Raw genomic sequence first — 22,032 nt, 5'->3', positions numbered from 1 at the left:
TTTTTTTTGAATAGTTTGAGAAGTTATTAAGTCTTCATTAAATGTTCGGTAGAATTCACCTGTAAAGCCGTCTAGTCCTGGACTTTTGTTTGTTAGAATTTTTTGATTACTGATTCAATTTCATTACTAGTGATTGGTCTATGCAGATTTTCTATTTCTTCCTGATTCAGTCTTAGAAGATTGTATGTTTTTAGGAATTTATCCATTTCTTCCAGGTTGTCCTATTTGTTGGCATATAATTTTTCATAGTCATTCCTTATAATATTTTGTATCTCTGTGGTGTCAGTTGTAGCTTCTCTTTTATTTCTGAGTTTATTTATCTAGGCCAACTCTCTTTTTTCTTGATGTGTCTGGCTAACGTTTTATCAACTTTGCTTATCCTTTCAAAGAACCAACTCATTTCATTGACCCTTTCTTCCCTCCTTCCTTCCTTTTTTGTCTCTGTTTTATTTGTTTCCACACTCTGGTTGTCACTATTTCTTTCCTTCTACTAACTTTGGGCTTTGTTTGTTCTTCTTTTTCTAGTTCCTTTAGGTGTAAGTTTAGGTTGTTTGTTGGTAATTTTTCTTCTTTCCTGATGTAGACCTTTATTGCTGTAAACTTGCCTTTTAGAACTGCCTTTGCTGCGTCCCATAGACTTTTTTTTAAAAATAAATTTATTTATTTTATTTTTGGCTGCGTTGGGTCTTCATTGCTGAGCATGGGCTTTCTCTAGTTGTGGCAAGTGGGGGCTACTCTTCGTTGCAGTGTGCAGGCTTCTCATTGTGGTGGCTTCTCTTGTTGTGGAGCATGGGCTCTAGGCACACAGGCTTCAGTAGTTGTGGCACACGGGCTTAGTTGCTCCGTGGCATGTGGGATCTTCCCAGACCAGGGCTCGAACCTGTGTCCCCTGCATTGGTAGGTGGATTCTTAACAAATGCGCCACCAGGGAAGCCTCACCCCATAGACTTTAGAATGTTGTATTTCCACTTTTATTTGTCTCAAGGTATTGGTTTATTTTCTTTGGTATCTTCAATGACCCAATGGTTGTTTAGACTCCATGTGCTTGTGTTTTTTCTAGTTTCTTATTGTAGGTGATTTCTAGTCTCATACCATTGTGACTGGAAAAGATGCTTGATATGATTTCAATCTTTTTCAATGTATTGAGACTTCTTTTGTGTCATTACATGTAATCTATCCTGGAGAATATTCCATGTGTACTTGAAAGAATGTGTATTCTGATGTTTTTGGGTGGAATGCTTTGGATGCATCTCGTAAGGTAGCCTGATTTAATGTGTCATTTTTTCAACATCTTTATTGGAGTATAAATGCTTTACAATGTTGTGTTAGTTTCTGCTGTATAACAAAGTGAATCAGCTATATGTATACATATACCCCATATCCTCTCCCTCTTGAGCCTCCCTCCCACCCTTCCTATCCCATCCCTCTAGGTCGTCACAAAGCCTGGAGTTGATCTCCTTGTGCTATCCAGCATCTTCCCACTAGCCATCCGTTTTACATTTGGTAGTGTATATATGTCAATTCTACTCTCTCACTTCATCCCAGCTTCCCCTTCCCCCTCGTGCCCTCAAGTCCATTCTGTACATCTGCGTCTTTGTTCCTGCCCTGCCACTAGGTTCATCAGTACTGCTTTTTAAAATTCCATATATATGCATTAGCATACAGTATTTATTTTTCTCTTTCTGACTTACTTCACTCTGTATGACAGACTCTAGGTCCATCCACCTCACTACAAATAACTCAATTTCGTTCCTTTTTATGGCTGAGTAATATTCCAATGTATATATGTGCCACATCTTCTTTATCCATTCATCTGTTGAGGGACATTTAGGCTGCTTCTCTGTCCTGGTTATTGTAAATAGTGCTTCAGTGAACACTGTAGTACATGTCTCTTTTTGAATTATGGTTTTCTAAGGGTATATGCCCAGTAGCGGGATTGCTGGGTCATATGGTAACTCTATCTTTAGTTTTTTAAGGAAAATCCATACTGTTCTCCATAGTGGCTGTATCAATTTACATTCCCACCAACAGTGCAGGAGGTTTCCCTTTTTATGTCAGTGTTTCCTTATTGGTTTTCTGTCTAGCTAATCCATCCATTAATATAAGTGGTGTTTAAAGAACCCTACTGTTTTTGTATTACTGTGAATTTCTTCTGTTCTGTCTGTTAATATTTGCTTTATGTATTTAGGTGTTCCTATGTTGGGTGCATATATATTTACAAGTGTTATATATTCTTCTTGGATTGATCCCCTTACCATTAATTATGTTCTTCTTTGTCTCTTATTACAGCCTGTGTTAAAGTTTATTTTGTCCGATATAAATATTGTTACCCCCAGCTATCTTTTTGCTTCTGTTTGCGTGGAATACAAGTATTCCTTGGAGATATTACAGGTTCAGTTCCAGACCATTGTGATAAAGCATATATTGCAATAAAGCAAATCATACGAATTTTTTCATTTCCCATGCATAGAAATGTTATGTGTACACTTACTATAGTTTATTGAGTGTGCAATATCATTTTCTAAAAGAACAATGTACATATCTTAATTAAAAATACATTATTGGTAAAAATTACAAACCAATATCTGAGTCTTCAGCTAGTTGTAATCATTTTGCAATAGTAACATCACAGATCACTGATCAAAAACCACAATAATTTATATAATAATATTACATTAAATATAATCAGCTAAATAATACTATAAATAATAATTAAAAGTTTGAAATATTGCAAGAATTACCAAAATGTGACACAGAGACACAAAGTGAGCAAATACTGTTGGAAAAAATGGTACTGATCTTGACAGATGCAGAGTTGCCAAAAGCCTTCAATTTGTAAAAAACACAATATCTGCAAAGTGCAATAAAGTAAAGCACAATAAAACAAAGTATGCCTGTATGTTTTTCCATCCCTTCACTTTCAGTCTGTGTGTGTTTCTTTAGATCTGAAGTGAGTCTCTTGTAGGCAGCATATATACGGATCTTGCTTTTAAATCCGTTCAGTCACTCCATGTCTTTTGATTGGAGCATTTAGTCCATTTCCGTTTAAAGTAATTATTGATAGATATGTACTTATGCAATTTTGTTAATTGTTTTCTGGTTATTTTTGTTGTTCTCTGTTCCTTTCTTCTTCTCCTATTCTCTTTCCTTGTATTTTGATGACTTTCTTTAGTACAATAGCTGTATTCCTTTCTCTTTATTTTTTGTGGCTCTATTATTGGTTTTTGGTTTGTGGTTACCATGAGGTTCTATTTTTCTTAATTAACTAATTTATTTAATATTCTATTTTTGGCTGCATTGGGTCTTCATTTCTGCACATGGGCTTTCTCTAGTCCCAGCGAGCAGGGGCTACTCTTCATTGCAGTGCATGGGCTTCTCATTGTGGTGGCTTCTCTCGTTGTGGAGCATGGGCTCTAGGTGTGTGGGCTTCAGTAGTTGTGGCTTGGGCTCTAGAGCACAGGCTCAGTAGTTGTGGCACAGGGGCTTAGTTGCTCTGCGGCATGTGGGATCTTTCCGGACCAGGGCTTGAACCCATATCCCCTGCATTGGCAGGTGGATTCTTAACCACGGCGCCACCAGGGAAGTCCATACCATGAGGTTCTTATATAACAACCTATGTACATAGCAGTCTATTTTAAAGTGATGCATGCTCTAAAGTGTTTGAGCATGTTCTAAAGGCACTATATTTTTACTCCCCCTCTCAAAGTTTTGTTTTTTACACCATCTTTTTGTTTTGTGTATTCCTTAACTAATTATTGTAGCTATACATGATTTTATTAGTTTTGTCTTTTAACCTTCATACTGGCTTTATAGTTGGTTGATCTATTACCTTTACCATAGTCTTGTCTTTACCAGTGATATTTTTTTCTTTCATAATTTTCGTATTTCTTCTTATGGTTTTTTTTTTTTTTTTCTGTTTAAAGAAGTCCTTTTAACATTTCTTGAAAGGTTAGTTTAGTTGTGATTAACTCCTTTAGCTTTTGCTTGTCTGGAAAACTCTTTAGCTCTCATTCAATACTGAATGATAATCTTGTCAGATAGGGTATTCTTGGTTGGACGTTTTTTCCTTTCAGTACTTTGAACATGTTGTGCCACTCCCTTCTGGCCTGTAAAGTTTCTGCTGAAAAGTTAGCTGATATTCTTATGGGGATTTCCGTGCATGTAAGTATTTGCTTTTCTCTTACTGCATTTAAGATTCTCTCTTCATATTTCACTCTTGGCATTTTAATTATAATGTGTCTTGGTGTGGACCATTTTGTATTTATCTTGTTTGGGATTCTGTCATTCCTGGGCTTGGATGCTTGTTTCCTTCACCAGGTTAGGATAATTTTCAGCCATTATTTCTTCAAATAAGTTTGCTGCATTTTTTTCCTTTCTCTCTTTTTCTTCTGAGACCCCTAAAATGCAAAGATAACTACAACTGGTTGCCCCTCTAGTCCCTTAAATTATCCTCATTTTTGGGCTTTCTTTTGTCTTTTTCTGTTTTTTTTTTCAAATTTTAATTAATTTATTTTTAAAATTTTTAATTGAAGTATAGTTAATTCACATTATTGTGTGTGTTAGTTTTAGGTGTACAGCACAGTGAATCTGTTCACAAAAGAATCTGACAAAGGAGATATATATATAGATATATATTATTACAAAATATTGAATGTAGTTCCTGGTGTTATACAATAGGTCCTTGTAGGTTATGTATTTTATATAATAGTAGTGCGTATATGTTAATCCCAACTTCCTAATTTATCTCCCCCTGCCCCCTTCCCCTTTGGTAACCATAAATTTGTTTTCTAAGTCTGTGAGTCTATTTTGTAAATAAGTTCATTCGTATCTTTAAAAAAAATCCCACACATAAGTGATATCATATTATATTTTTCTTTCTCTGTTGATCTTACTTCAGTTAATATGATAATCTCTAGGTCCATCCATGTTGCTGCAAATGGCATTACTTCATTATTTTTTAAGGCCAAGTAAAATTCCATTGTATATATATGTCACATCTTCTTTATCCATTCACCTGTAGATGAACATATAGGTTGCTTCCATGTCTTGGTTATTGTAAATAGTGCTGCTATGAACATTGAGGTACATGTACCCTTTCAAATTATAGTTTTCTCCAGATGTATACTCAATAGTGGGATTGCAGGATCATACTCTCTATTTTTAGATTTTTAAGGAACTTCCATACTGTTCTCCATAGTGGCTATACCAATTTATATTCCTACCAACAGTGTAGGAGGGTTCCTTTTTCTCCACACCCTCTACAGCATTTATTATTTGTAGACTTTTTGATGATGGTCACTCTTAGTGGAGTGAAGTGATAACTCATTGTAGTTTTGATTTGCATTTCTCTAATAATTAGCAAGGTTGAGCATCTTTTCATGTGCTTGTTGGCCATCCTTATGTCTTCTTTGGAGAAATGTCTATCTAGATCTTCTGCCCATTTATTGATTGGGTTGTTTTTGTTTGCTTATTTGCTTTGTTATTGAGTTGTATGAGCTGCTTGTATATTTTGGAAATAAATCTCTTTTCAGTTGCATCATTTTCTCCCATTCAGTAGGTTGTCCTTTCATTTTGTTTATGGTTTCCTTTGCTGTGCAAAAGCTTTTAAGTTTCATTAGGTCCCATTTGTTTATTTTTGCTTTTATTTCCATTTCTCTGGGAGATGGACCCCCCAAAATATTGCTGTGATTTATGTCAAAGAGTGTTCTGCCTATGTTTTCCTCTAGGAGTTTTATAGCATCCAGTCTTATGTTTAGGCCTTTACTCCATTTTGAGTATTTTTGTGTATGGTGTTAGAGAATGTTCTAATTTCATTCTTTTACTTGTAGCTGTCCAGTTTTCACAGCTCCACTTGTTGAAGAGATGGTCTCTTCTCCATTGTATATTCTTGCCTCCTTTGTTGTAGATTAATTGACCATAGGTGCATGGGTTTATTTCTGGGCTTTCTATACTTTTCCATTGATCTATATGTCTGTTTTTGTGACAGTACAATACTGTTTTGATGATTGTAGCTTTGTAGTATAGTCTGAGGTCAGGGAGCCTGATTCCACCAGCTCCATTTTTCTTTTTCAAGATTGCTTTGGCTTTTTGAGGTCTTTTGTGTTTCCATACAAATTTTAAAATTCTTTGTTTTAGTTCTGTAAAAAATGCCATTGGTAATTTGATAGAGATTGCACTGAATCTGTAGATTGCCTTGGGTAGTATAGTCATTTTAACAGTATTGATTCTTCCAATCCAAGAACACGGTATATCTTTCCATTTGTTTGTGTCATCTTTAATTTCTTTCATCAACATCTTATAGTTTTCGGAGTACAGGTCTTTTGCCTCTTTAGGTAGGTTTATTCCTAGGTATTTTATTGTTTTTGATGCGATGGTAAATGGGATTGTTTCCTTAATCTCTCTTACTGAAATCTGTTGTTAGTGTATATAAATGCAACAGATTGCTGTGTATTAATTTTGCATCCTGCAACTTTACTGAATTCATTGATGAGCTCTCATAGTTTTCTGGTCTTTTTTGCTGTATTGATTGGGTAATTTCCACTAGCCTGTCTTCCAGATCCATTTTTCTGTATCATCTAATCTGCTATTGGTTCCCTCTAGTGTATTTTTTATTTTGGTTATTGTATTCTTTAGCTTTGATTCCTTTTAAAATATATTCTATCTCTTTGTTGTAGTTCTCACTGTGTTCCTCCATTTCACTCTTGAGTTTGGTGAGTATTTTTATGACCATTACTTTGAACTCTTTATCTGGATGATTGCTAATCCGTTTCATTTACTTCTTTTTTTTTTTTTTTTGAGTTTTTTTCTAATTCTTTCATTTGGAACATATTCTTTTGTCTCATTTTGCCTAACTCTTTGTGTTTGTTTCTGTGTATTAGGTAGATTAGCTACTTTCCCCAGTATTAAAAGAGTGGCTTTATGTAGGAGGTGTCCTGTGTGGTCCAGTAGTGTGGTACCCCCTGGTAGCCACAGCCAGGTACTCCAGGAGTGTTCCTTGTGTAAGCTGTATGTCCTCCTCTCATGGCAAGACCATGCTTGCCTCAGGCATGCTAGTGTTCAGGGCTGGCCTCTGTACAGTGGGCTATGAGTTCTGGTTGCAACTGTTGCAAGTGCCCTACTATGCAAGGCTTGCCTCTGAGGCAGGGATCACCTTGAGGGGATGCCAGTGGCAGCTGAGGGTGCCCAATAGGACTGGTAGGGAAAGTGCTTTTGAGGGGATTTGGTGCTTGTTGGAGGCATCCACTGGAACTGGTGGGGTGGGAAGGCCATTTAGGAGAGGTTCCAGTACCAACTGAGGGTGGCTGCCAGGTGTGGTGGGGCAGGGGGCCACTTTGAAGGGGCTCTGGTGCTAGTGGATGCTACCCACTGGAACTGGTGTATTGGGAGGCCGCTTTGGAAGGGCTGTGCTGCTGGCTGGGTCTGGCAGTAAGGGGGGGCATTTGGAGGACTCTAGTGACAGCTGAGGGTGACTGCTGGGTCTGGTGGGGTGGGGGGATCACTTTGGAGTAGCACCGACTGTATCAGGTCCACAGGTGAACCCAGAACAGGGCAATCAGTATTAATAGTTTAAATAGGGAGAGTCAGATATGGTGCCTGCCAGCACTGGGACAGCTAGGTAGAGGGCGAGCCATAAACAAACAACAACAAATCTGATGCTCACCAGCTCCTCGGTACCCAGAGAAAGTTCCAACAGATCTCTGCCCCTGAGGCATATGCCCTAAAATTAGTGAATACATCTCCTTCACATATGACCCAGGTGCTTTTCAGACTGCTGCCCCTGTGCTGGGACTTGGAGGGAGTGAATATTTGCATGCACCATTTAACAGCAGATTTTTGGTTTCTTACAGCTGTCTGGCCCTCCTAGACATAAAGACCACTGGTTTTCAAAGCCAGATATTATGGGAAATCATCTTCCCAGTGCAGGTCACCCAGGCTGGGGAGCCTGATGTGGGGCTGAGCCCTCACTCCTCAGGGGATGACTTCCAAGGCTATGATATCCCTCCTGCCATTGGGTGGCAATGCCAGCAGTTAGACTGTCTTGGCCACTCCTACCCATCTCAATGTGGTTTTTCCTTTTTATCTTTAGTTGTGGAATATCTTTTCTGCTAGTCTTCAGGTTGTTCTCAGAGATAGTCTCTCTATATGTAGTTGTAATTTTGGCATATCCATGGGAGGAGGCATAACCAGGCAGCATCTTACTACTCCACCATCTTGTCCTGACAATATTTGATAATAAAGTTGAATTTCTGAATAGGTTTGCTTCCTAAAAATGGCAAAGAGCTTTTGCGTGATGTTCAAAATTTTATTTAATAGTTCTATGGATATTGGAATATAAACTTGAGACTATACATTTATTAGAATATAGTGGAAATTTGAGTTAGCTCATTATGTCTATCTTAGGAGACTGATTTTTACCCACTGATGTTGGTGATAATTAATTCACTATGTTATTATTAATTTAGCTCTAATTAACCCAACTGGATAAAAATATCTATGCAAATATTCTTAATATAAGGAACATAGCTTAAGAAGGAAATGTTTGAAAATATATTTCTCCATGAAAAACATATTTGTAAGTAGGATAATGTGACTTATAGCAGTATAAAGCTAGGCAAAAACTTAACTTCTTACAGCAGAATAGATTTCCCACCTGATAAGTTTTTAAGTTATTTCAACTTTTGTTTTTTCTTTGCAAAATATTCTAAAATTTCAGCTTTGCTCAGCTATAATTGACAAATACAACTGTAAGATATTTAAAGTGTACATCACTTGATATACATACATAATGTGAAAGGATTCCCTCCCACTCAATCTGGTTAATTAACATCCATCATCTCACACATTTATCTTTCTTTCTTTGTTTTTTGGTGAGAACATTTAAGTTCTACTCTCTTAGCAACTTTCAAGTATACAGTGTATCAACTACAGTCACCACATTTTTCATTAGAGCCTCAGACTTTACTCATCTTATAACAGAAAGTTCATACATTTCTTACCAACCTCTCCCTATTTCCCTCACCCCCAAGCCCTAGTGACCACTGTTTCTCTGAGTTTGACTTTTTTTTTCAGATTCCACATATAACTAATACCATGAAGTATCTCTTGTCTTTGTCTGGCTTATTTCACTTAGCATAATGCCCTCAAAGTCCATCCATGTTGCCAAATGGCAGGATTTTCTTCTTTATCATGGCTGAATAATATCCCATAATATAGAGATAGTCTACTGTGAACAATGCTGATGTAGACATAGGAATGCATATATCTCATTATCCTGTTTTCCTTTCCTTTAGAGATATACCCAGAAGTGGGATTGCTTGATCATATGGTAGTTCTATTTTTAATTTTTTGAGAAAGCTCCATACTGTTTTCCATAAGGCTGTACCAATTTACATTCCCACCAACAGAGCACAAGAGTTCTCTATTCTCCACATCCTTGCCAACACTTGTTAACTCTCGTCTTTTTGATGATGATCACTCTAACAGGTATGAAGTGATATTTCATTGTGGTTTTGATTTGCATTTCCCTTGTGATTAGTGATGTCAGGCACATTTTCAGATATTTGTTGGCCACTTATATGTCTTCTTTGGGAAAATGACCATTTAGTTCCTCTGTTTTATATCCGATTTTGGTGGTGTTGTTGCTATTGAGTTGCATGAGTTCTTAATATATTTTGGATATTAACCCCAATCAGATACATGATTTGCAATTAATTGCTCCCATTCGATAGGTTGCCTTTTTATTTGTTGAATTGGCTTTTGGTGTCAGATCCAAAATATCAGTGCCAAGACTGATGTCAAGGAGCTTACCATCTATGTTTTCTTCTACGAGTTTTATGGTTTCAGGTCACACATTTAAGTCCTTAATCTCATTTCAGGTTCATTTTTGTGTATGATGTAGAATAAGTTTCCAGGTTTATTCTTTTGCATGTTGCAGTTTCCCAACACAATTTATTGAAGAGACTATCATTTCTCCATTGTATATTTTGGGTTCTTTGTCATCAATTAACTGACCATGTATACATGGGTTTATTTCGGGGCTCTTGATTCTGTACCATTAACCTATGTGTTTTTATGCACATACCATACTTTTTTGATTACTACATCTTTGTAATACAGTGTAATGTCAGGTAGTGTGATGCTTCCAGTTTTGTTCTTATTTCTCAAGATTATTTGGTTATTTGAGGTCTTTTGCAGTTCCATACAAATTTTAGAATTGTTTGTTCTATTTCTGTAAAAATTGCCAATGGAATCTTGATAGGGATTGCATTGAATCTGTAGATTACTTTGGATGGTATGGACATTTAAACAATATTAGTTATCTATATGAGCATGTAATGTATTTCCATTTATTTATGTCTTTGATTTTTTTTTCATCAATGTCTCATAGTTTTCAGTGTACAGATCTTTTACCACTTTGGTTAAATTTAATCCTATGTATTTTATTCTTTTGATGAAATTGTAAATGGGATTGTTTTCTGAGTTTCTCTTTCTGATAGTTCATTGTTAGTGTATAGAAATACAACGGGTTTTTGTATATAGATTTTGTACCCTGCAATCTACTGAATTTCTAAATTAGTTCTCATAGTTTTTGGAGGAGTCTTTAGGGTTTTGTATACATAAGATCATGTCATCTATAAAAAGAGACAGTTTTACTTCTTCCTTTCCAATTTAGGTGCCTTTTATTCTATTTTTTGCCTAATTGCTCTGGCTAGGACTCCTAGTTCTATGTTGAATGTAAGTGGTGAGAGAGGGCCTCCTTGTCTTGTTCCTGACCTTAGAGAAAAAGTTTCCAGCTTTTCGTCATTGATTATAAGGTTTACTGTGGACTCGTCATATATGGCCTTTATTATACTCACCTTTATTATGTATGTTCCCTCTATACTCACTTTCTTGAGAGTTTTTGTCATGAATTGATGATAAAATTTGCCAAATGATCTTTCTGTATCTATTGAAATAAACTATGATTTTTATCCTGCATTTTGTTAATCTGGTGTATTACACTGATTGATTTGTGTGTGTTGAAACATCCTTGCATCCCTGAAATGAATCCCACTTGATCATGGTGTATGAGCCTTTAAAGGTATTGTTAAATTTGGTTTTCTTGAGAATTTTTACGTTTATATTCATCAGGTATTGGCCTGACGTTTTCTTTTCTTTTAGTGATCTTTTCTGGTTTTTGGTATCAGGGTAATTTTAGCCTTGAAAAATGAGTTTGGAAGATTTCCCTCTTCTTCTATTTTTTGGAAGAGTTTGAAAAGGATTGGTAGTAAGTCTTCTTTAAATATTTGGTACAATTCACCACAAAGTATTCTTAAATAAACATACATATACAAATGCTTTACATACTCATGCTAGTATTTCTATAGAAAAAATTCTTAGAAGTGGGAATGTTAAGTCATAGGTTACATTTATTTAAAATATACATTCTGCAGCAATCTTCCTCCAAAATATTTTAAACAAGTCTATATTTTTCAACTTACCTGTTACCAATTCACACTCCCAATATTTCCCTATGTTCTCCCCAAACCTAATCTCCTTCTCCATCTTCTTCTTCACTTCCTCCTCTCCTCTTCAGAAATCTTCTTCCTTCCCTTCCTCCTCCTGCTCACTCTATTACATTTTTCTTCTTATTACCCTTCTTCCTTTGGTCATATTACACTTGTTGGGATTATAAATACAATGTGGGAGAACAAGTAAAAATAGGTATGCTTTTATTTTTCATGATGTAATGAGAATAATTCATGTTTTATCAATTAACTTAGTCTCTGATATGTATATTTGTTTTAAGTTAAGCAAATTTTCTCCTAATTCCAACTTATTAACTGTTTATAAAGTCAAAAATGCATGTTAGATTTTATCAAAAACTCTTTTCATACCTATTGTAAACAATTATGTCATTTTTTCCCTTTAATCTATTACTATAGTAAATTACATTAATTTCCTAATGTTGAAACATCTTTGCATATGTAACCACACTCTAGAAGTTTTAAAGTCATGCTGAAAAATAAAGTGGTGTTGATTTTAATATAGTAACAATGCATCTATATTAAAAGAAAAATTAACATTCTTGAGCTCTGTCTGCCCAATTTTTTATATTTGAACTATGCTAGCCTTACATAATGAATTGAAAAGATTTCCATATTCTTACACATATGTTATATAGTTTGAATAATATAGAGATTATTATTTTATGCCAATAGCCTTAGGAGAATTTGCTTACAAAACCATCTGGGCTTGATGTCTTGAAGAAGGAGATTAATTTTATTACCATTTCAATTTTATATATCTTTAAAAGAAAAAAACTTTCTAAAAAACAAGTGACATGACAGTCATCACATAATATTTTAACAGTAGTTCCTGAATATCTAAATATCCAGACAGTATTTAAGTTAAATATCTTTTAATTTATATGTTCCTCCACCAACTCTCTCTTTTTTTTTTCTTTGTAATTTAGTTTTTGAAGGAATGAGTTTACTGGGTAATATTTTTAAATATAAAACAACAAGGTTGGTCATGTGCATGCCCAAGACTGTGCCTTTTGAGGGATGACCTCAGAGGCTTCATATTGTGGGGGAAATAAACTTCACTAAAATAGTCCAGTCAATCACTAAACAAATAAGCAAGGAAACAAAAAATAACAATCCACTAGAGGGATTAAACAGTAGATTTGAAATGTCAGAAGAAAGAACTACTGAACTTGTAGGATGATTGAGATTATGCAATCCAAAGAAGAAAGAGAGGGAAAAAAAGTAAAGAAAAATGTGTAGAACCTCAGTGAAATGTGTGACATCATTAACTGCATCAACATATATGTAGCTGGAGTGTCAGAAGAAAAGGAGAGAAAAAAATGAGGGAAAAATTTGAACAATAGCTGAAAACTTCCCAAATTTTATGAAAATCAATCTATATATTTAAGGAGCTCAAAAAACTCCAGGTAGGATCAATACAAAGAGATCCACACACTTAACACCATAGCAAAAATGTTGAAAGCCAAAGTAAAGGAAAATCTCAAAAACAGCAGGAGAAAATCAACACATTACAAAGAAGGAACACCCCCTCACCCAACACACACACACACACCCCCCAAATTAAAAGCTGACTTCTTATAAGAAATAATGGAGGGCAGAGGCAGTGGAATCACATATTTAAAGTGTGGAGAGAAAAATACTCAACAGAAATTCTATATCCAGCAAAACTATTTTTCAAAAATGAAGTAGAAAGTAAGACTTTTCCAGATACACAAAAAGTAGAGAACTTGTCATAGAAAATCTGCGTTATAAGAAATACTAAAGGAAGTTCTTCAGGTTGAAAGCAAGACACAGCACACAGTAATTCAAATCCACATTTAAAAAAACACAAAAAACAATGGTAAAGTTAATTATACAATTATAAAAGAGTATAAATGGGGCTTCCCTGGTGGCACAGTGGTTGAGAATCCGCCTGTCAGTGCAGAAGACATGGGTTCCAGCCCTGGTCTGGGAAGATCCCACATGCTGCAGAGCAACTAAGTCTGTGCACCATAACTACTGAGCCTGCGCTCTAGAGACCACGAGCCACAACTGCTGAGCCCATGCACCACAACTACTGAAGCCCATGCACCTAGAGCCCGTGCTCTGCAATGAGAAGCCACCATGATGAGAAGCCCGCACACTGCAACAAACAGTAGCCCCCACTCGCCGCAACTAGAGAAAGCCATGCACAGCAATGAAGACACAACACAGCCAAAAAAAAAAAAAAGAGTATAAATGTATGTTTCTCCGTTTTTCTCTTAACTGATTTTAAAAGCAATTTTATAAAGCAACATGTGTTTAATTGTATTGTTGGGCTTATAACATAAAAATATAATATATTTGGTAATAATAAGATTATAGAGAGGGATGGGAACACAGCTATATTGGAGAAAGGAAATGACAACAGATGATAACTCAAATCCATAGGAACAAATGAAGAAAACCAGATATGGTAAATAAGGAAGTTAATACAAGTTCTATACATGTATACTGGCTCTCCTTTCTTCCCCCAGCTTCTTTAAAAGGTATAAAATTACTCAAGCTAATAGTTATAACAATGTGTCATTGGGTTTATAGCATATATAGATATAATAATATGCATAACAATAGTGGCAAACAAGGCCAGTTGGGGGAGGAAATAGGAATGCTTTCCTATATCTCACTGGAATTAAGTTAGCATAAATCTGAATTAGATTCTGATTTTATATATATATATATATATATATATATAGCCTGCCCTAGATGAAAAACTAAGAAAATATTTCAAACAATATAGTGAAAAAAATTAATGTAATTAAATTGTTACACACTGAAAATAATACTAAAGAAAACAGTAGAGGAGGAATACATGAAAAAAAGACATAAGAAATATATTAAATGAAAAGAAGATGACAGACATAAATCCAACTATGTCAGTAATAACCTTAAATGTGAGAGGACTAAGCAGACCAGTGAAATGTCAGAGACTAGGTAACAAAAGAAGATACAACTATATGCTGTCTATAGGAGATGCATTTTAGATTCTAAAATACAAATAGGTTGGGAAAAAAAGGATGAGAAAAATATATCATGCAAAGGAGTGGATATACTAATATCAGACAAAATACATTTTAAAACAAAATTAAAAGTTCCAAAAATAAAGAGGGACATTTTATAATGTTGAATGGTCTGTCCATCAGGGAAGTATAACGATTATAAATGTATTCATCTGACAACAGAGACATAAAATACGTGATGCAAAACCTGACAGAAAAAAGGGAGAAATAAATAATTCAACAATAATAGTTGTAGACTTTGATATACCACTTTCAATAATGGGTAAAACAACAAGCAGAAGATCAACAAGGAAACAGAAGACATGAATAACACTATAAGCCAGCTAGACCTAACAGACGTCTATAGAACACTCCACCCAAAAACAGAAAACTAAAAATTCTTCATAAGTGTACATGGAAAGTTCTCCAGGACAGACCACATGTAAGGCCATAAAATAAACCTCAATATATTTAAAAGGATTGAAATCATATAAAGTATTTTCTCTGACCACAAAGAAGTGAAATTAGATACCATATGATCCAGAAATTTAACTCTTAGGTATATATGCAAGAGAAATGAAAAATGTCCACACAAAACTTGTATATAAATGTTCATAGCAGCACTATTCATAATAGACCCAAAGCAGAAGCAACTGAAATGTTCAGAAACTAAAGAATGAATAAATGAAATGTTGGTATACCTATAAAATGGAATATTACTTGGCAATAAAAAGAAATGAAATACATTTGGCCTTTGCACAATGCAGGGGTCAGGGTGCTGCCTCCCCTACCACCCACCTCCTCCAACAGTCAAAAGTCTGTGTATAACTTTACAGTTGGCTCTCCATACACTTAGTTCCACATCCGTGGATTCAACCAACTGTAGATTGTGTAGTACTGTAGTACATATGTATTGAAAAAAAAGATCTGTGTATAAGTGGACCTGTGTAGTTTAAACCCTTGTTGTTCAAGGGTCAACTGTACTGCTATATGCTACAACATGGATGAACCTTAAAAACATTATGCTAACAGAAAGAAGCCAGTCACAAAACAACATATATTGTATGATCCTCTTGATATGAAACAATCCAGAATAAGCAAACCACAGAGACAGAAAATAGATTAGCAGTGTTAAGGGCTGGGGGAGGAGGGAATGGGGTTTCTTTTTGGGTTGATAAAGATGTTCTAGAATTAGACAGTGGTTGCACAACTCTGTGAATATCCTAAAAATCATTGAATTGTACACTTTAAAAGGGTGAATTGTGTAGTATATGAATTATATCTCAATAAAGCTGTTAAAAATAGAGAAGAAACAAATGGTACCAATAACCTTCCTACCTGCCTGCTAAATGAGACAAGGCCTTTGGCTTGGTTTTATAGCAACTGCTTCTCCTCCCTCCCTAACACCCAAAGTTTTATAAGATCAGCAGGAATTTCAGCTCCAGATTAATATTTTATCTCTCTAAATGGCACCCTCTACTTTAACCATGAATTGAACTTCTTTGCATCTCCTAGAATGCATCTGCTTTCTTAGGTCTCTGTTTGAAGGCCCTCTTATGTGTTGCCCTGCTCTTTGAAAGCTTCCTCCAATTGGCTCACTTTTATTTCTTTTCAATAGTGCAGATGTCACCTCTTTAGGAACGTCCTCCCTGAGGCTTAGTTAGTGCACCCTCGAAGCCTTAGTTTCTGTACCATCTATATATTTCACTTCACCCTGGGCTCACTTCTATCATAGCATCTATTTGTTTACTTGTCTCCCCCACTAAACTATAATGTCAATGACTGCAAGTATTGTATCTTTTAGTTATAAGCACCTTGCCCTGTGCCTAGGTGCTCAATAGATTAAGAAAGTCTGTCTAGCCGTATGTAAATCAATGAAATTAAAACAAATACTCACACCATACATAAAAATAAACTCAAAATGGCTTGAAGACTTAAATATAAGATATAACACCATAAAACTCTTAGATGAGAACATAGGCAAAACATTCTCTGACATAAATTGTACCAATGTTTTCTTAGGTTAGTTTCCCAAGGTAATAGAAATAAAAGCAAAAATAAACAAATGGGACCTAATCAAACTTACAAGCTTTTGTATAGTAAAGGAAACCATAAACAAAATGAAAAGACCACATACGGACTGGGAGAAAATATTTGCAAATGATGTGACTTACAAGGGATCAATGTGCAAAATATACAAACAGCTCATATAACTCAATACCAAAAAAAAAAAAAGCAATTGAAAAATGGTCAGAAGATCTTCTCCAAGGAAGATATACAGATGGCCAACAGGCCCATGTAAAGATGCTCATCATCACTAATCATTAGAGAAATGCAAATCAAAACTATAATGAGGTACCACCTCACACCAGTCAGAATGGCCATCATTAAAAAGTCTACAAATAATAAATGCTGGAGAGGGTGTGGAGAAAAGGGAACCTTCCTGCACTGTTGGTGGGAATGTAAATTGGTGCAGCCACTATGGAAAGCAGTATGGAGGTTCCTCAGAAAACTAAAAATAGAGTTTCCATATGACACTGCAATCCTACTACTGGGCATATATCTGGACAAAACTATAATTTGAAAAGATTCATGCACCCCAATGTTCATTGCAGCACTATTTATAATAGCCAAGACACAGAAACAACCTAAGTGTCCATTGACAGATGAATGGATAAGAAGATGTATTTATAAACAATAAAATATTACACAGCCATAAAAAAGAATGAAACAATGCCATTTGCAGCTACATGGATGGATTTAGAGATTATCATACTAAGTGAAGGAAATCAGAAAGAGAAAGACAAATACCATATGATATCACTTATATGTGGAATCTAAAATATGACACAAATGAACTTATCTACAAAACAGAAGCAGACTTACAGACAGAGAACAGACTTGTGGTTGCCAAGGGAGAGGGGGAGTGGGGGAGGGATGGATTGGGAGATTGGGATTAGCATATGCAAACTATTATATATATGATGGATAAAAAACAAGGTCCTGCTGTGTAGCACAGGGAACTATATTCAATATCCTGTGATAAATCATAATGGAAAAGGATATAAAAAAGAATGTATATATGTATATGTATAACTGAATCACTTTGCTCTATATAGAAATTAGCACAACGTTGTAAATCAACTATACTTCAATAAAATAAATTTTAAAAAAATGTTTGTCTAAACCCCATGATCACCTACTAACTTTAACAGTAACAGATTTTACTTCTCAGGGGTGTGTGACAGCACGTAAACCTGTGCACTGATGGTGGTAATGATCGTGATATCAGTCATATCACTGTGGCTCACTTTAAAGAACCAGCAGGAAACATTTTGAGATATTGCTAGGATTTGCCACTATCCTGAATGAGACTCTTGCATTGACCTTTAGCTATTAATACAAATTGTGAAACTATTGGAGTGTGACTGGTATTTTCTGAGTTGGTAACTATTTCTGATTATCACAATTTTAACGTGTTCAAAGAAGCTACTTGGAAATTACATATAAGATATTCCATGAAATTCCACTAGAGTTTTTAAATTTCTTGAGGTCTCTGATAATTATTTTACTTAATTTTAAACATAAATTTTATAGCTGAAATTTAAAAATTAAATACCCATTCTTCATTTTTCTATGTGGAAAATAAACTTTTCTCCTCAGAACTGTATATATGGCAGGCTTCTGTCCCAAAGTGGCCAGCTGTTTACTAAGTATTATGGAATTCTGCAAAAGAAAAAAAATTCCTCTTTTTAATCTTTTCAGAGCCAAAATTATTCGGAAATTACATCATGATATACTGAATTTATTATTTTAGTTAAGACATTGTTTATATTTATAAATTTACCACATTTTCAAGATTCAGCTTTGGTTTTTTCCCTACTATATAGCCTCCTCCCTATTAGAACCTTATGAATGATAAATGTCATAATTTCCAACATGTTGAAAACACTATGCACAATCAGAATCCTGAATAAACTGATATTATGGAGGCTCTTAAATAAATACACTTAGTTTTTAAATTTTATTTATTTTCTTTTAACATCTTTATTGGAGTATAACTGCTTTACATTGTTGTGTTAGTTGCTGCTGTATAACAAAGTGAATCAGCTATATGTATGCATACATCCTCATATACCCTCTCTCTTGCGTCTCCCTCCTGCACTCCCTTTCCTACCCCTCTAGATGGTCACAAAGCACCGAGCTGATCTCCGTGTGCTATGCAGCTGCTTCCCACTAGCTATCTATTTTACAGTTGGTAGTGTATATATGTCAATGCTACTCTCTCACTTCGCCCAGCTTACACGTCCCCCTCCCCATGTCCTCAAGTCCATTCTCTACGTCTGCATCTTTATTCCTGTCCAGCCAATACGTTCATCAGAACATTTTCTTTTCTTTTACATTCCATATATATGTGTTAGCATATGGTATCTGTTTTTCTCTTTCTGACTTACTTTACTTTGTATGACAGACTCTAGGTCCATCCACCTCACTACAAATAACTCAATTTCATTTCTTTTTATGGCTGAGTAATATTCCATTGTATATGTGTGCCACGTCTTCTTTATCCATTCATCTGTCAATGGACACTTAGGTTGCTTCCATGTCCTGGTAATTGCAAATAGTGCTACAATGAACATTGTGGTACATGACTTTTTTTGAATTATGGTTTTCTCAGGTTATATGCCCAGAAGTGGGATTGCTGAGTCATATGGTAGTTATATTTTTAGATTTTTAAGGAACCTCCACACGGTCCTCCATAGTGGCTGTATCAATTTACATTCCCACCAACAGTGCAAGAGGGTTCCCTTTTCTCCACACCCTCTCCAGCATTTATTGTTTGTAGATTTTTTGATGATGGCCATTCTGACTGGTGTGAGGTGATACCTCATTGCAGTTTTGATTTGAATTTCTCTAATGATTAGTGGTGTTGAACATCCTTTCAAGTGTTTGTTGGCAATCTGTATATCTTCTTTGGAGAAATGTCTATTTGTGTCTTCTGCCCATTTTTGGATTGGGTTTTTGGTTTTTTTTAAATTGAGCAGCATGAGCTGCTTGTATATTTTGGAGATTAATCCTTTGTCAGTTGCTTCATTTGCAAATATTTTCTCCCATTATGAGGTCTGTCTTTTCATCTTGTTTATGGTTTCTCTTGCTGTGCAAAAGCTTTTAAGATTCATTAGGTCCCATTTGTTTATTTTTATTTCCATTTTTCTAGGAGGTGGGTCAAACAGGATCTTGCTGTGATTAATGTCATAGAGTGTTCTGCCTATGTTTTCCACTAAGAGTTTAATAGTGTCTGGCCTTATATTTAGGTTTTCAATCCATTTTGAGTTTATTTTTGTGTATGGTGATAGGGAGTGTTCCAATTTCATTCTTTTACATGTAGCTGTCCAGAATTCCAAGCATTCTTTGCTCCATTCTATATTCTTGCCTCCTTTATCAAAGATAAGGTGACCATATGTGCGTGGGTTTATCTCTGGGCTTTCTATTCTGTTCCATTGATCTATATTTCTCTTTTTGTGCCAGTACCATACTGTCTTGATTACTGTAGCTTTGTAGTATAGTCTGAAGTCAGGGAGCCAGATTCCTCTAGCTCCATTTTTATTTCTCAAGACTGTTTTGGCTAATGGGGGTCTTTTGTGTTTCCATACAAATTGTGAAATTTTTTGTTCTAGCTCTGTGAAAAATGCCATACGTAATTTGATGGGGGTTGCAATGAATCTGTATATTGTTTTGGGTAGTAGAGTCATTTTCACAGTATTGATTCTTCCAATCCAAGAACATGGTATATCTCTCCATCTGTTTGTATCATATTTAATTTCTTTCACCAGTGCCTTATGTATCATATTTAATTTCTTTCATCAGTGTCTTATACTTTTCTGCATACAGGTCTTTTGTCTCCTTAGGTAGGTGTCCTCCTAGGTATATTATTCTTTTTGTTGCAATGGTAACTGGGAGTGTTTCCTTAATTTCTGTTTCAGATTTTCATCATTAGTGTATAGGAATGCAAGAGATTTCTGTGCATTAATTTTGTATCCTGCTACTTTACCAAATTCATTGATTAGCTCTAGAGTTGTCTGGTACATCTTAAGATTCTCTATGTATAGTATCATGTCATCTGCAAACACTGACAGTTTTACTTCTTTTCTGATTTGGATTCCTTTTATTTCTTTTTCTTCTCTGATTGCTGTGGCTAAAACTTCCAAAACTATGTTGAATAATAGGGGTGAGAGTGGGCAACCTTGTCTTCTTCCTGATTTTAGTGGAAATGGTTTCAGTTTTTCACCATTGAGAACGATGTTGGCTGTGGGTTTGTAATATATGGTCTTTATTATGTTGAGGTAAGTTCCCTTTACGGTGACTTTCTGGAGAGTTTTTATCATAAATCGTTGTTGAATTTCAACAAAAGCTTTTTCTGCATCTATTGAGATGATCATATGGCTTTTCTCCTTCAGTTTGTTAATATGATTTATCACATTGGTTATTTTGCGTATATTAAAGAATACTTGCATTCCTGGGATAAACCCCATTTGATCATGGTGTATGATCCTTTTAATGTGCTGTTGGATTCTGTTTGCTAGTATTTTGTTGAGGGTTTTGCATCTATTTTCATCCGTGATATTGGCCTGTAGTTTTCTTTTTTTGTGACATCTTTGTCTGGTTATGATATCAGGGTGATGGTGGCCTCATACAATGAGTTTCAGAGTGTTCCTCCCTCTGCTATATTTTGGAAGAGTTTGAGAAGGATAGGTGTTAGCTCTTCTCTAAATGTTTGATAGAATTCACCTGTGAATCCATCTGGTCCTGGGCTTTTGTTTGTTGGAAGATTTTTAATTACAGTTCCAATTTCAGTGCTTGTGATTGGTCTGTTTATATTTTCTATTTCTTCCTGGTTCAGTTTCGGAAGGTTATGCTTTTCTAAGAATGTGTCCATTTCTTTCAGGCTGTCCATTTCATTGGCATATAGTTGCTTGTAGTAATCTCTCATGATCCTTTGTATTTCTCCAGTGTCAGTTGCTACTTCTTCTTTTTCATTTCTAATTCTGTTGATTTGAATCTTCTCCTTTTTTTTCTTGATGAGTCTGGCTAATGGTTTACCAATTTTGTTTAGCTTCTCAAAGAACCAGCTTTTAATTTTATTGATCTTTGCTATTATTTCCTTCATTTCTTTTTCATTTATTTCTGACCTGATCTTTATGATTTCTTTCCTTCTGCTAACTTTGTTTTTTTGTTCTCCTTTCTCTAAGTGCTTTAGGTGTAAGGTTAGGTTGTTTATTTCTCTTGTATCTTGAGATAGGAATGTATTACTATAAACTTCCCCCGTAGAATTGCTTTTGCTGCATTCCATAGGTTTTGGGTCATCATTTTTCATTGCCATTTGTTTCTAGGTATTTTTTGATTTCCTCTTTGATTTCTTCAGTGATATCTTGGTCATTTAATAGCATATTATTTAGCCTCCATGTGTTTGTATTTATTACAGTCTT

At 35.2% G+C, this 22,032-nt stretch overlaps 1 protein-coding gene across 1 annotated transcript in view; it reads right to left on the bottom strand.

The window, feature by feature from the left end:
- The window catches only part of CATSPERE (catsper channel auxiliary subunit epsilon), a 241,820-nt gene that overhangs the window by 147,864 nt on the left and 71,924 nt on the right, over positions 1–22,032 (bottom strand). Inside the window, exon 8 of the mRNA XM_033414427.2 lies at positions 18,165–18,271. Within this exon, the coding sequence (XP_033270318.2) occupies positions 18,165–18,271 (107 nt within the window). The remainder of the gene's footprint in view (positions 1–18,164; positions 18,272–22,032) is intronic.

The sequence above is a fragment of the Orcinus orca genome, chromosome 1 (assembly GCF_937001465.1).
Source record: "Orcinus orca chromosome 1, mOrcOrc1.1, whole genome shotgun sequence".
Classification (NCBI taxonomy): Eukaryota; Metazoa; Chordata; class Mammalia; order Artiodactyla; family Delphinidae; genus Orcinus; species Orcinus orca.
Note: the sequence above shows the minus strand (reverse complement) of the source record. Positions and strands in the feature narration are given on the sequence as shown.